The sequence below is a fragment of the Pectinophora gossypiella genome, chromosome 7 (genome assembly GCF_024362695.1).
Source record: "Pectinophora gossypiella chromosome 7, ilPecGoss1.1, whole genome shotgun sequence".
Classification (NCBI taxonomy): Eukaryota; Metazoa; Arthropoda; class Insecta; order Lepidoptera; family Gelechiidae; genus Pectinophora; species Pectinophora gossypiella.
In genome coordinates this window covers 6614985-6631785 of record NC_065410.1, presented here as the reverse complement: position 1 = coordinate 6631785, position 16801 = coordinate 6614985, and the positions used below count along the sequence as shown (strand labels likewise).

Sequence of the window (16801 nt, the reverse complement as noted above, 5' to 3'; positions counted from 1 at the left end):
TTCTTTTAATTAATTCTTCAATCACGCTCCTTGGTTCCGCTCACTCTTCAAAGGCTTTCCTTTTTCAAGTCTGGCATTTTTAGTAGATTACTCAAATATGTTTGGAAAATGTGCAATCATCGATGTGTTAGAAAAAAGCTCAATCAGTTTCAATAAAAAGTAATAATAATGAAACGAACGACCCACTTAAAACGCAGTGTTGCCAGTATTTGAGTAATACTTACATCCCAAGCCACATCCGGTTATTGTCTTTGTCTTTGGTACACGGAAACTGAAGCGGGTGCAACACACATGAGCGAATCGGTCACAAAAAATATTCAGTTTATTCCATTGATGTTGTAATATGTTCATTCAAACACACCATAAAAAAAAAAACTTGTTTAAATGATAATTTGTTTGATAATAACGTTAGTTACGGGTCATATTAGTTAGTTCACAACATGTCATAAGTAGGACTCCACATGACCCTACAAATAACGGTCACAGTATAATAATAACAAGATCGATTTTAGTTTGCGTAAGGCACGCATGATTGACGATTGATTGAAAGATGTAATAAATATCGCTCTATGTGAACATGGCTTTAAGAAAACCAAAGACCAAGTAAGAAAACATTGATTGAATGGATGGAACAAGGAGGGAATGAAATGAACGAAATGAAGCATCGAGTGAAAGTTTGATGTGGAGGCAAATGTGGAGGGGGTGGATTTGGATACGCCATTTTGTCTTGTCGCTTCGCTTGTCTTGTCGTTTGATCGATCCAACCAAGCGTCGAGCTATTTACGTTACGTTGCAATATTTGAGGGGTAATTTCACAATAATTTTATTTTACAAGTGGTAAGCTGTTTCCTTTTCGTATAATTGAGTATTTTTAGAGTGCAATTACAACTTTATTGCAAAGTGAAACGAGACTTCACTTCATTATCCTTTCCCTTTTTAGGATTTGGGTTAAACTATGCAAATGCATGCCATGAATCAATTCGGAAGAGGTTATGGAGGGCCACCTCAGCCACAGAGACAGGGTGGCCGCCGTGGAAACCGCGGAGGAATCGGTGGCTTCCGTAATAATTCAAGATTCGAGCACAACCAGCGAAATAATCCAAATATGCAAGGCGGTCAACGACCCAATAATGAGGTGAGTACATACGCGTCACTTGTTAACCAAAATTCTTGGCCTGGGTAATATGTAACTGTTGCGGATACAATCCAAAGTAACAAATTGAGATTGATTGATTAATTACAGCTGGATTCTCAAATTCTACGCATGTTATTTTGTAAGACCGCCATCTTGTTGGTACTTGAGTCACACGATTGGATTCTGGGGAAGTGTACTCTGTCTGAGCCTGTTATCTAGTACCTATCCAAATTAGAAAATTTGGTACCTACTAATATTATATACAGTAATTAGTACCTTTCTAAAAACCTAATAAGTTGTTTATGCTGGTGACATCTAGCTTTTCAGAGTAAAATCAGAATATTACTATGCATGTAAATTACCCATACTTTGCGAAATAGTCCAAGTTAATAATTACTATGAATATTGTATTTTTTTTTACAAAGCGGCTCAGTTAAATTTATGTTTGTTCTATTTACAGCAGAATAAATTCCAGCAGAACAAGCCTCAGCAGCAAGGTGTGAAACCAGTGCAACAGCAAGCTCCAGCCCAACAACCAGCTCCAGCCAATCAACAGGCTCAACAGCAACCTGCTCAACAACAACCACAGCAGCAGAAACCGGAAACTGTGACACCACAGGCACAACAACAGAAACCATTGCAGACTACCCCTGCTAAAGCAGAATCACAGGACAAAGTAGATAAAGCAGTTGTTGATCAGAAGCCCCAAAACCAGGGCAATGTTCAGCAGAGTCCACAACAAAATAATCAGGCCAAGGTATGTTATGTTTCAACATTGGAATAATAAAACAATAAGTGCCAATTAAAATATGAAAAAATAGTCATTTTCAACTTATCATTAAAAATGACTGTAAAAACTTCATCATAGTCAATAGATGTAAAATTAACTAACAATTTTTTAAACATTGCAGAATGTCAATGGTGGGCAATTTGGCAATAAGCAGGGAGGCTGGCAAGGTGGCCAAGCTAATAAACCACAAGGAGGCAACTTTAACCAAGGAGGTCAAGGTAATAAGCCACAGGGTGGCAACTTCGGCCAAGGGGGTCAAGCTAACAAATCACAAGGAGGTAACTTTAACCAAGGAGGCCAAGCTAATAAACCACAGGGTGGCAACTTTGGTCAAGGAGGCCAAGCTAATAAGCCACAGGGAGGCAACTTTGGACAGGGTGGTCAAGCTAATAAACCCCAGGGAGGCAATTTTGGTCCAGGTGGCCAGGCAAATAAGCCCCAAGGAGGCAGTTTTGGGCAGGGTGGCCAAGCTAACAAGCCCCAAGGAGGCAATTTTGCCCAAGGTGGCCAAGCTAATAAGTCACAGGGAGGCAACTTTGGTCAGGGTGGACCTAATAATAGTGGTCAACAAAACAGACCATTTGTACCAAAGACAGGTGGACCACAAGGTGGTCAACAGGGAGGACCACATGGGGGTCAGCAAGGAGGTGGTCCACCTCGCAATCAGTCAGGGAAGCGCCCACTTGATGGTAACAAGCCAGTGCAGAGAGAGGTAAGCAGATTGATTGTTGTTATTTTAATTTCAAAATACCATTTTTTCTTTGTAAATTACCATTTGTCAATATTTTAAAACATTGTTTTAGGAACATATGCTAGCAAATAAATTAAAGGAGTTGATGGGACCACTAATAGACTTGCAACCAATTGATCAGACTGAAGTGAAGTTCAATGGTAGAAGTCGCTTGTACATTGGCAATCTTACCAATGATGTTTCTGAAGATGAGATCCAGAATATGTTCAAAGAATTTGGAGAAACTGCTGAGCTGTTCTTGAACAAAGAGAAGAACTTTGGTTTTATTAAAATGGTAAGTATTTTATTTAGTAATTAAATGGGTAGTTGGTCTAAAGTTTGATATGTAATTTATAAGCAAAATCTTTGAAATGTTGTTTCACAGGATTACAGAGTGAACGCTGAGCGCGCGAAACGTGAGTTGGATGGAAAAATGCGAAGTGGTAGGCCACTGAGAGTCAGATTTGCACCACACAACAGTGCAGTGCGCATTAAGAACCTGCCCCCGTTCGTATCCAACGAACTCCTGTACCGCGCGTTCGAGATCTTTGGCAAAATTGAGAGGGCTTACGTAAGAGTTGATGAGAGAGGGAAGACTCTCGGAGAGGGAGTTGTAGAATACGCGCGGAAACCCAGTGCATTGGCTGCTATCAGAAATTGTACGGAAAAATGCTTCTTTTTAACATCGTAAGTAACCAATTAAGTGGATGGTTTTCAGAGTAGAAAAGAATTGGGAGTGTTTAAACCTAATTCATATGTTTACCTTCCAGATCGCTACGCCCAGTAATCGTGGAAAACTTTGAAGAACCAGATGAGTTTGATGGTTACCCCGAAAAGAACTTGCCAAAGAAGCATCCGGAATTTTTGCGTGCCCGCGAGGTTCGTCCATCGACAGTTTGCTTCTAATTATTTAAAAGTAAAGTTGTGAGAGCATTGTTTTAATGTATGGTCTGTTTCTTTAGCTTGGGCCGCGTTTCTCGGAGCCCAGCAGTTTTGAGCACGAATATGGCACAAGGTGGAAGCAGCTGCACGAGCTACATCGCCAGAAAGAGGAGGCGCTGAAGAAGGAACTGGCCGCAGAAGAGGAGAAACTTGAAGCTCAGATGGAATATGCCAAGTAAGTATTGTTTGGGTACTTGGTCTATTCATAGCCAGTTTAGTTAGCTCCATAGTTAGTTATTTTATTTTATAGTTAAGTAAAAATATGATCAAAAAACTATTTGTTTTCTTTTTGATATATTTACTAATTTTAATCTAGAACAGATGGAATATGCCAAGTAAGTATTGTTTGGGTACTTGGTCTATTCATAGCCAGTTTAGTTAGCTCCATAGTTAGTTATTTTATTTTATAGTTAAGTAAAAATATGATCAAAAAACTATTTGTTTTCTTTTTGATATATTTACTAATTTTAATCTAGAATTAGGTAACAATGAGTACCATTTGGCCTCGTTTATTGATGACGTAACAACCCGCAGGTACGAGCATGAGACGGAGTTGCTGCGCGAGCAGTTACGCCAGCGCGAGCAGGACCGCGAGCGACAGAAGCGCTCGTGGGAGATGGCGGAGCGCGCGGCCGAGGAGCGGCGCGAGCAGGAGCGCGCGCACCTGCTGCGCACCGAGGAAGAGCTGTCGCAGCGCATGCGGCGCCAGGACGACGAGCTGCGCCGCCGCCAGCAGGAAAACACGCTCTTTGTACAGGTTTGTTTCTGTTATACCTCTGTTAGGCTCTGGGAGGTGTTTGTCCTATCCATTGATTGACTAAAATTTGTACATTTTAACCAATGAAAATATAGGGAGTATAGAGAATAGGGTTCCTCTCTTTCACGCCACTATTTCCGGTCCTCTGCTCATCCACATTCACTCACTCTTTCTTAACAACAATGTGAACAATACTTAGAAGTTTTACGAACTGAGGTTTTCAAGTTTTTATTTATTTATAACACTTCATAAATTATATACATAGGTAACATCGCTAAACTTTCAGTCTACGAAAAAAAAAATCCTGTAGGAAGTAGACTACACTCATTATTAATTTTATAATGTTAATTTTCTTTTGAAGTACAGTGTTAAAAGTCATTTAGTACATAACAATTGGATATTTGTTAGGTACTTCCAACTAATAACTGTATCAAATACCGTTACTTGGAACTTGACCTCGAATTGTGCTCAATTTCGCATCTGATTACACACATATGTTTTTAGCTCGGCCATTGTATTCTCGGATTAAATTTGTAAGGTTATTCGCACATCATCTATACTGCGACGTGGTTGAATATCTGAATATTCCATATCATCAGCCTGTTTAAAATGTGAATTCGTTTCTCTTTTCGTTGTGCTGCAGGTTTTGACCGTGAATATGAAAAGACAAGGTATTTATTATCAATGTTTGTTACAGGCGCAAAGGCTCAACTCAATGTTGGATCGTCAAGAACAGGGCATGTTCGACCAACAGCAGCCAATGGTGAGTACTCTCTCTCATTTCAAAGCTTGCACCACATTCACGCCACTCAATGGACAGTGTGGTACAAGCTTCACAATTTTATTACTTTGTTTTTTGATTTATTATAACAACATCATCATATTATTTTCATTCAACTCTAATCGAGTATTTAACAAAATCTATTCCTTTAAACAGTACCAAAATCAATAATAGGACGAATCTATACAGGAATACCATAAAATTGTATTAGCCTTTGTTGACTTTTTCATTATATTATGAAATTATATCTATTCATACATTGTAACAATTACATTTTTTGGAGGAATGCGGTCGATATTTACGGACTTGGTCCATTTGCTGATTAATTTTATCGGAACCAAAAGGAACCAAACAACGTGTTACGCAAAGCTTGACTGAGCTTGTAGTGGACATAATTTTTAAGCACTTTAAACCTATACCTCAACCCTATTCATTTTGTGGTTTAGTTAATAGGTTGATATATTAAGGAATGGATACTTACTCATTTAAGAGCCACGCTTTTGTCGGTGTAGCATTCTCCATGCTACTTTTTTAGGGAAAAATAGGGCAGTGGTTTCGTTTTACCTCCGCCTTCGCACAAAAGGAATGGATAACTCTGTAAAAAATCTTATTTTTACTGTGTGCCGCCTTATTGTATAATTGCGAGCGAAACAGATAGTTCGCGCGCTCCCTTTTACTCTTTAGCGGCATACGGCCATTTAGACTAAAGTAAGACCCAGAGGTAAATCCACCTCGGCGCCCGATACGAATTGGTGCGGAGAGCGTTCAGTTGTATGTAGTATCATTCTTTATTTTATGGTGAAAGGTGTCGTGAACGGTGGCATATATATTTACCACGGTTTACTACTGGAATGGTGCAAACTGCCTGCGTTGCGCATCTATCTATCTATCTATGCGTTTGTGCTCGAAGTGCCTAAAATATCGTTTGCCTAACCTAAATTAATAGCTGCTGAACGCATTCTATGTTTTTCTGTAGTCCAGGAGATAAGACCTACACAGAAAAAAATAAGAAGTTATTGGTGCAGATTCCTGTAGACGCCATTTAATTTTATTTTAAGTTATTCCTGTCAATTTCTTATCCGCCGAAAAGGAAAGGGACGGGTAATTGACAGGCATAAAATTTATTGAACACACGTCAATTTTAAGCACAAATCTAAAACAGCCCTATAAAAATTTTACATTGGCTAATAACCCGACAGAATTAAGTTCACAGCACACGTCCAACGGTTTGCATACCAGCGAGATACCTTTTTGATTCGCCCAGGTTATTCATTAATTTACTCATTCTTCCTAAAATTAAGAGCTGTCAATCATCCGTCCCTTTTCGGCGGATAAGAAATTTACAGGTACTTAAAGTAAAATTAGGAGGTGTCTGCAGGAATCGGGGCCACTACTGTACAAAATCAACTACTTAGAATAAAATACTTGTTTAAGAAGTTACCATGACTGTTATAGAGGTAAATACCGTTGTAGAAACATGAATATTTTAATCGTTACTATTACGGTTTGGGGGTGCGGTGCAGGAGCGGTGGTTATAGCTCAAGATTTGATAAGCACTTATCAAGGGTCACTAACACATACACATATAGAACATACTATGGTGGTAGAAGATACATTTAGTTAGACCAGCGCCCGCGGCACGGTATCGAGGGTTTCGATCAATATTCGTACGACGTCTATCCACGTAGATAGGATTCGCTACATTTATTGGCTAAACCTTTCGATATAATTGGCGCCGCGCGTCTGCGCCCTCGCATAAGCATATACCGCGCCTTAGGTATCTGTGCAGCGGGGGCTAATGTATTCAATTAACGAATATCTCTTACACAAAGGGCTATTTTAATAAGTGATACAACAATAGCAAATAATGCAATAAATACACGTAGCTATATCTTTCAGGAAACCGAATTATACTTTTTACTTCAACCAATCTTCTAAGTATGCAAATATGAGGGATCCGTTTTTCCTTTTGAGGTTCAGAACCCTAAAAAAGGTTGTATGTGGTTGTGTGCTTGAAGGGGAATAAAACACTTGTCATAAGGTGACGTACAAAACATACACGTAAGGAAGGGAATGTGGATTTAATTATGTATTAAGTAGATACTAGAAAAGCCAATGGTTGTATTATAAGTTTGATAGAAGGTTGGACTTGGTTATAATAACAATTTAAATGCGCTTATATCATACGGCTTGACGTAACAAATAGTAGCTACTGTTTACATGTATATACATACAAAACTATACTGTATATATTACTGAATAATTACTACGTCAATGTTTTAAAAATCGTACGTATAGTCATGGTGTATGAATAGATGTAATCTCTTTGAAAAAGAAAAGTTAACACAATATGACAAAACAAGTGAATTACTCCAGGTTAATATCTTCACTCTGAACATTGATTGAATCTATTTCAGCATCAATTTATACCTCTAGAATGTATTTATCATAAAAAAAAAATACTGCGAACCACAAACTTAAGCATTTATTCTCGAATGCGAACCAATTTCTATTTTTCAGATTTTATTATATGAAAATCTTTAAAAGAGAAGTGAACTTAAGCAGCGACTTCTATTATGTAGTTTTAAGTTATTAGCATTATTGACCTGTAATTTATTCCTTTATACAGCGTTTTTTATTTACCAATGATATTTTTTATTTAGTTTTTTTAATTATATCTTTATATGAAATGGAAATCTATTGGCAAGTTTATGATTGCTCATTTAGGATGGAGGCTTCAGAGACCAGTTCGATATGGGACGAGGCGGCTATGACGACATGCCACAAGGGCGCGGTTGGGAGGGGCCCCGCCAAATGGATGATTACCCTAACAAACGTCGCCGATTCTAGGTTGCGAAATGTTGGAGCTCCTAAGTTGGCGACGCGACGCCATCCAACTATGCAAATTCCACACTTATCTTTGTACCGAGTCCTTGGTTAGGCAAGCAAAGGGAGATTATTCTGTAATCTACTAGGTTAAATAGGTTATGTCGTGTTGAATGTTTCTTTTCTATCCACGTACATAGTTACAATACTTAGAATGTTTTTACAAAGTTATATGACGTAAGTCGCGGTTTCGACGCGCTCTCTATCTACCCGTTGTTTGTTCTAACCGATGGCTTGCCTGCCTTGGCAGGATTGTCAGTAAATTGTCTAACACTGAACTTGAATTACTTAGCCGTAAATTACCATTATTATAAATTAAATATTATAAGTATTTTAAATTTTGAAACTGCAAACGTCTTCATCTCATCCGTAGTTATTGATCGTTATCATAACTACACTAGGATAATTTCAATCATCGATACAATATCATTCTGCGCATCAACCACCGTGCTTCACTCTCCAATATATTAATGACATATACTTTCATATTCAATCATCATATGTATAGTTAGGTATTGGGATAGTCTCAAATTAAGTAACGTAAGTTGTAATTTTTATAGTTTGATCACATGGATGTTATTTTTATATTTTGTGGAGAAACGTAACCTTTCTAAAGTTCATTTAACGAGACCCTCGGAAAACTATAGTGAAAGCTACTTACGCGTTATGTCACACGATGTGGCTCTTAGTTATAATTTTGACTTTAAAAAGATATTTATTTATAATAAAAAAGGTAAATATATATCACGTTTTGTGAAAGGAAGTATTATATATGAATGAATTACGATGATGGTTGCAATGAAAAGTTGGTTTACAATTATTTTCGTGAGCATATTAAAGATAGTACATTATGTTAATTTTATAGTAGTAGTAATGTAGGTAGTGCGAATTATTCAAAGTTCGTAATTTCGGCAGTATATTTTATTTAATAAACTAAGCTCTTTACGTGTATCTGATGTTTTTTTCTTTAAAATTCACCCGTTTATTTTCTAACATATTTTAGTTATAAATAACATGGTTGAAAGTATTCTATTATTGCAAGCTTTTAGATGCATGCGTTGAGTAGTGAAATGCTTCGACCACAATTTTTTCGTTACGAGCATACGGTCGAATCGGTCTGCACTTGAATATTTAGATAATAACAATAAAATAACTACTAGTTTTAAACTCCATTTCATTTATGTCGTACGTAACATAGTTACATAATAAGGATCTTTGTCATAATTCAAAGTAATACTTGTGGTACTAGATACGCAAGGGCGGTTACCGGTTAAATACAAGTTCAAATTCAAGAGTAGTTTAAGCGAGCTTATATAGGACGGAGTGATATTACAACCCTAGTTTAGACTCAGCATCTTTAAAGTACATTACTGAAAACATAATATTGCATTATCATATAAGTTGATATCTACCATGTGATAATGATGATGTCCCTCGCGACGTAGGGTGCTGGATTCAATTCCTTCGATGCGCATGGATCTGGCTCGCAAATCCAAACTTTTCCTTGAAGGTATGGCTGCAGGATGCACATTACATTGGCCACTGTCATTATAGTCATGGGACTGTCACATGTACCATGTGCTTAATGGAGGAAATAACCTTTTTACTTACTTACTTTACAGCAAACTAAATATGTGTAGTATGTATTTTGATTCATAAGGTACATATCTATCCATTATAGCGAACCATATTTATAATACCAGCCTTTAACTTTCTCACAAACAAGTCTTAATTTGGCTAGATACATCTTATTTTATTTGACATTTAATTTTGTCAATCATACCAATGGTAGTCTTTCTAGGATTATAACAAGGATCCTACGTTTGTAACCATTATACAACAAATATGTTTTTGCAAATTATAGCCTCTTCAGATTAATTGTTAACAGAAAAATAATTTTTGTTTCAAGTAACTCTTGAATGTTATCTTAGACGACTACTCATATCACAGGGAGTTTTTTATGATTCGAGATCAATCAATATATGTGGCGCGAGTGTTGCTACATGTATATGTATGGCTTAACACGTCTAATCACATTATATCTTAGTCCAAAAGATACTGAATAAACAAAGGTACATTTCAGTATTACGATTCCAAAGATACTTCAAGGAAACCTCAATTCACGTTTGAAGACGTTTCGTTTTCCATCGGGAACAACTCTTCCCTACCTATTTATATTTCGGATGGTGGTGACTATTCTGTCCCATTCTTTTAGTCAAAGTGACTGACTTAGACGTCACTTTATATTTTCTACAGGACAAATAAAAGGTGAACAAGTAAGTATATCATGTACACGAGTATTGAAGCAAATAAAAGGAAGTGGACACAATATACAACATACAGACACTCATTGAATAATACACCTGAAACAATACACATTCACACTCCTTCATACTTTCCGTCCTAGTCAGATTTTTTTTCAATTTAATTTTCTCTTTGTGAGTTTCCCTAAGCACGGGTGAGTGCTATAAAAACAAAAATCACTTATACATTTACACACTTTTGTGTGATATGTGTGTAATAAATACTTAGTTTGAGTAGCACATACACATTATGTACAGAGTACATACACGTCTCTCCCGCCGTTTGCTTCTGGTACAGAACGTCAAAATTTCTTGGATAATAATTTCAAGGATGTTATTCTGGGTGAACAATGAGAAAAACTACGGCTTTGTAAAAATAGACCGAATGAAGCCAGGGGGAACTTTGTCGAAAGGTTTTAACTATTGCGGTTCTATGCGCAATACATTTTTACATTGGATTTATGAGAATGTCCAAAACAGGCGATACGATTTCGTTCACTACACTGGATAGAACGAACCATTGTTTTTTACAAAACGAAGACTAAACCGGCTTCATAAGAACTGCGGGTTCAAGTCCCGTCCGAGTCTGAAATGTTTTCGATTTAATTTTCTCTTTGCGAGTTTCCCTAAGCACGGGTGAGTGCTATAAAACAAACATACATCACGACCAAATAGTCCCAGGCTTTGGCCTGGCGGTGGGGCACATTTTGAAATAGGGTAGTGTCCAAATAGTAAAATCAGTTTTTATCTAAACAAGAAACTTGCTATAGGATTTGTATGAAAACACACTATAAAACGTGACAAAATATCAAAGTTATTGTTGCGTCTTGCGTAAATATGTTAAATAGAACAAATAAAATGTTTTTAATTATTTTAAACCTGTTATTGTTGTTGTTGCTGTATGTTGTTTAATAATTAACATTTCGTAATTTATTTTTCACCTAGGACACTACCCAAATATGGACTAACATTTATACACAGGCCATAATTCGTCATCTTAAGGATTTCGGAATTCAAATCGCCTTGCAGGGATGGGGGATTTATGTATACTTCTTCTATAGTGTGAGTTGTGAGGTGGATGATCAGCCCAGCAATCCTGGTGTCAGGGTTATTATTGGGCCCCCAGAGGCCTGACATGGCTCACGTACCGACTACGTACTTATGTCAGTAAATAGTAACCAGGTCCAACGGTTTTACGTGCCTTCCGAAGCACGAATTATCTTACAAACTGGAGACAATCTCACCAAGTGTTTTTTTGTTGATGTGTCACCGGGGCTCGAACCCAGGTCCTCGGGATCGTGAACCCAACGCTCAGCCATTGGACCACGGAGGCCGTTGTATACTTGATTCAATGCTAATATTGTTTTAGAAATATGAAGTCCCCACAGTGATATTTAATATCTCTTCTTGTTGGGTTATAAAATCAATGGATTCGATGGTGAAACAAAAATGGGACTATTGTTCAATAGTAATTGATTTTTTGTTTCCATTGAGGGTTGGGGTGTTGTGAAATGAGGGTGAATTTGCATTCAAAAATGAAGGGGCGCAGGCATCGCAAGACAATGCAGTATTTCAAAATGAAATAGTGTTTTACCTTATATAAAATAATTGCGATAATAATGAAAATCAATTTGGGACTTAATAAGTACATAATTTATTTTGTATAAAGTATTGACGCGCGTGTCATACATAGATACCTCTACCTACAACAGGGAAGCTGTTGAAGTTGCAATTATTTTAAATACAGTGTTATACAACCTGTATTTTAATCTTTCCTCGGGGATTTGGTTTTCTTTTCAGGTTTGACAGAGCTCATTAAATTAACACAGAATTTGACATTTACTGTCTTGTACTCCCAAATAGTTGAATCTTGTGAATTCCTTGCTCAGGTCTTCATTATTAAAGTTATTCTGATTACGAAATATCTGTAGTTTCTACGCCTATATTGACGACATCTATTTTCTGTTAGTAGTCATATATTTTTTACTTCTTTTGTTTCATAATCGCCCTTCTATAATCAAAGTAACCTCCATATCAAATACATATTTCAATATAAACACCGTTATTTTCAAATGCTTCCAATTTCAATTATATCAAAGTTTCATATGCTTTAAATGCATTTTTCCAAACAAGAGCGCGTATGCGAATTTTTTTGTAACAGCACTTTGTATTGAGGACTTAAGGAGAGAGAAGATACACAAAGTTCAAGAAACGATCTGCCAGAGTATCATTTCTGAGGACCACTCGGTCCTCCACCGTCAACGAAGAACTTATCTCTTTCTATGAATTTCTGCGGAATTACGTGTGGTAAGTTGGAACGTAAACTCTGCACACAGTGTAAGGATAACGATGGCACTATTTTAGGAGTACCTTATTAGAACAACAAATAATTATTTTGTAAATGTCGCTGTAAAAGTCCGTAATGCGGTAAATTCTGACATTTACCAAGGTGATGTTGGTAAAAGTTGGAATTGTTTTACTATAATCGTTCATTTTGGACTTTTAACCGGCAGGCACCTGGTTAACCTTAGAATTTACAGAGAATTTTGAGTCATGGTTGTAAAGAAGAGATGTTTACACATGCACGGCATACGATCACCTCCGTGATCTAGTGAAATATTAAGATTTACCGTGCTTCGGGATTTTGCAGTAACATATACAAAGTTACTCTGAAAAAGAAGCCATTGTTGAACCTCATACTATGTCAACGTTTATTTTATATTTCGAGATTAATAATTTTATACTAAATCGTGTTAGGGACGATTGCACAGCACTGATTCGGAAAGTAAAGATGCAGTTTTTTATCTTGAAATATTTTTACTACGATTTCTTGAAATATTTTAATATGTGTACGACGTCTGTGACTTATTATTTTATCGAATGTGGTTAATTTCTATGACACGTATTAAACATTTTTGTCATCTGAATTAACATTTCGTTCCATTTAATCAGCGTTTTGACTGCGCCACGTACTCTATCAACGTTTCGTTTCCTGGTGGTTTCTTAGTTACGTGTGAACTTGCTACGTATTGAACAGAACACTGTTCTAGTGTCAAGTGAGGACAATTAAGGTAGAATTCAGTTTAGAAGCCTGTAATAGGCTAGTTTTCAACTAGTCAAATCAGTTACTTTTTACTAAACGTCAAAAAACGAAATTACTATGGAATTTAAAAATAAAATTCATAAATAAGCTAAATAGAAAAAAGAAAACGTTTTTTGTCACCTTTAGATCTGTCTTTATTTAGTAATCAGAATTTAATAATTTATCTCTGACCTAGGAAACTACCTAATTGTGACAGGCCCATCAACTTATTCATTGCTCGTAAAATATACTGTTTTCACAAATACGATGTATCAAGCAATTAGACCATATTTGACCTGTTACGTGACACGGGGCCTTATTCAAGTTGGACCTGATTGTGACAATCAATAGTCACAGTGACAAAAATGCGACATAGCAATCCTATATATTTTTATCACTGTCACTGTCAATTGTCATAATCGTCTGCAATTAGGCTAAGACCTCTGATGGCGTTAGAAGACTACGCCCGAGTTAATTTTACCACTATTCCGTTGTCGGATTTTCCGGTTACTAAAGACTATAAAATGGGGGATTGGGGTTTTTAGGTATGTACATTTTATGTGCATCATCGGGAAAGAGTTTAGGACTTTTTTAATAAAATTTCTCTGAAGTTGTTCTCGGCTGTGGTAGTCATTTGCCTGCGAAGCCAGGCTATTTGGTATGAGTGATATATTGAGATGATATGGGATGTAAAAAAATAAAACTATTCGGTTATACATCAGTACTAGTAGTTCACAATCTTTACTTTCCGAATACGATTCGAATCGTTTAAATGTTTCTATGTATTATTATAAGTTTTAATAGTTTAATTAATGATTTCGGTCTGAAACGATCAAAAATACTTACGTAATTCAAAATGAGCGCACACGTATATTTTAACATACACCAAAACTTAATAAACCGCTGCTTGAATTATGTTCTCTATTTTAATATATTTTTTACATTATATTGTCAATATTCATTATCACGGTATATCCGTTAACCCAATTTGAATATAACTTAAGCTACGTACCGTTAATTTAAAAATCATAATAAGCAACTTAAAAATAAGTTTCATAATCTTTAATTTGATGATATCTCTCTGCTGACTTAGCGTTTGCACAATGATAATGAATTTTCTAAGTTATAAATTATTAGGTATGGTACTAATACGATAAATAAACACTGCACGCTGTAATTCAGACATATTTAGAATAGAATAGATAAAACTATTGAATTCAAATTTCAATCAATTTAGCCGATTTGGTGAGTAACAATATCGACCGGAATTTCTTCGGGAGCCAAAAGGCACTGAAAGCTGTTCAAAAGCCTGTTTTGATAGACTTTTATAAAAAGCAAACTTACTCTTAGTTATAACATACCATAGCGGATACATCAATACTGATAATTTATAGTACCTACCTAGTTGACGCAAGTCGCAAATGTGCAAACCTATGTACTGACAAGTGAGATGATTTTTCTGCCATGTTCATACAAACCGTAAATTTAAAATAAACTTGTAATAATCATACATTTATTATTCCCAAATTCTTTTATTACAGCCTTGTATCGTTACTGGGATTTCAACTAACGTTATAATTAATTATATCTCTTCTAAATAATTAGTTTTGATCAATATCATTCAAGAGTGTCGTACAGTATATTGCCTTCTAGATAATTTAAACTTAATTTCAAGTGCACTAATATATTTTTATGTTCGCAGGTGTCCGTATTTAGTTAGACGCGAGACTGGCTGTCATGAAGGTAATTATTACATTTATTATTCTTTAATTTCTAAGAATAGTGTTTTTTAAATAACGAATAATTTATTCCATTCGTACTTATTATACCTATTGTTGTTGTATTGATTACCTAGGTGACCAGGAAACTATTCGCAATAATATAAATTTATTTTGTTTGCAGATTGACCATTGGCAAAAGAAAACTCTTCTGATCGTGTTGAATTTCACCTCGGCTAGGCAGTATACGGTACGTTTTCTATTCCTAAATCGTGTTCCGTTGTCTAAGACCAAAGTATATTATAGATATCACATACTCCAATTAGCAAAACATACATATATACATATAACTTTTGCATCTTTCGCACGTAAAAGCCTTCAAATGCCTATGCATTTAAATTTCGACCCAGTGACGTATGTTCTTTTTTTAATTGTTTTCTATGAAATGATGATTCTTTTATTTTTGTCTTCTTTTCCCGACGGATGCATAATGACGCATAACACTTAAATCTGATACATGCAAGACTTATATCACTCCATTTTTAGTACTATATGATATTTAAAATTAAGTATTTTATTTATTTGCAGAAGGAAGGCTGTTGCGCTGATCATCAGCAGCGAAGACATCATTTTAATTAGTCTAATCAAATACTGCAAAATACGCAATGTAGAAAATTTGAGACCATTACATTACAGTAGTTTATACAATATTAATTTTTTTATGAAACTACTGACGTATATCAGCAATAATTTAAAAAAACATAATGTGGAATTGCAAATAGACTCAATGTTAGTAGTGCCTTAAATGTTTTTCAATATCACAATATTTAGAATATTTTACAAAACATTCCGAGGTATAATAGTTAGACTGATTGTTCATGAATATTGTTGTAAGACAGATTAGGTTTGTTGCTACCCTTTTGTTTCATTTAGACTTTTGTTAGGACTTATGCATATAAATAATTGCAGTATTATTGAGACTAACTTAGATATATAGCAGCATCGGTGAGACGCCGGTTGTAGTTTTAATGGTAAGTTGGATTTGATAATGACACTGTGGTCTTGTGTTGTGATACACAGCCTGTGTGATACGGCTCACCACCTATCTATCATGTTGGTCTAACAGAAAGCTCGGTGAGGCGTGGGTATAGTTCATCGTACGATTAATTTACCCCTCACTAGCCCTATTATGAATATAGTCGTGAGTTAATGGTAAGATTAAAAACTACCTTCGTCTCTACATCGAACTACATGTAAGAAAGCAATATTGCAATTTGACATTTGCGCATGTAAAAGTAAGTGCGCAATGCAAATACAATCGACTTAAGTACCTACTCAAAATGATGATTCCTATTTTTTTGTCTTCTTTTCCCGACAGATGCATAATGACGCATAACAATTGTTTATCTGAAACGCTCCTAAGATACAAAATTTATATTTTATATCAACTGTAAATACTAAAGTGAACTTTATTTTGTTACAGATTACGACTACAACAGTGGTTAGGTAGTTAAAAATATGATTTTGTTTGTCTGTCATGTATCAATTACATAATAACGTTACGAGAAACACCATTGTAACAATATGATGTACCTACCTACATAAACGACTTTTGTAAAACTATTAAATCAATATACATTATCATGATTTGAAGTATATTTTTTATTTATGCTAGAA

General features: G+C 35.7%; 1 protein-coding gene across 4 annotated transcripts; it reads left to right on the top strand.

Annotated features, from left to right (window-relative positions):
- The first annotated feature begins 684 nt into the window (after nucleotides 1-684).
- Nucleotides 685-16777, top strand: LOC126368565 (hrp65 protein-like). 4 transcript variants are annotated; one of them, XM_050012606.1, is made up of 15 exons: nucleotides 685-837; nucleotides 941-1135; nucleotides 1596-1892; nucleotides 2047-2637; nucleotides 2729-2950; nucleotides 3041-3342; nucleotides 3426-3534; nucleotides 3618-3772; nucleotides 4132-4354; nucleotides 5052-5117; nucleotides 7863-12631; nucleotides 15109-15149; nucleotides 15309-15374; nucleotides 15713-16155; nucleotides 16608-16777. In XM_050012606.1, exons 2-11 carry the CDS (start codon nucleotides 956-958, stop codon nucleotides 7983-7985), a joined length of 2268 nt encoding a protein of 755 aa, XP_049868563.1. In that variant the 5' UTR covers nucleotides 685-837; nucleotides 941-955; the 3' UTR covers nucleotides 7986-12631; nucleotides 15109-15149; nucleotides 15309-15374; nucleotides 15713-16155; nucleotides 16608-16777. The 4 variants fall into 4 exon arrangements, with proteins under 4 accessions (XP_049868563.1, XP_049868564.1, XP_049868565.1 ...); XM_050012607.1 differs by having other exon boundaries at nucleotides 1599-1892; nucleotides 7863-15149; XM_050012608.1 differs by lacking the exon at nucleotides 7863-12631.
- Nucleotides 16778-16801: the final 24 nt, after the last annotated feature.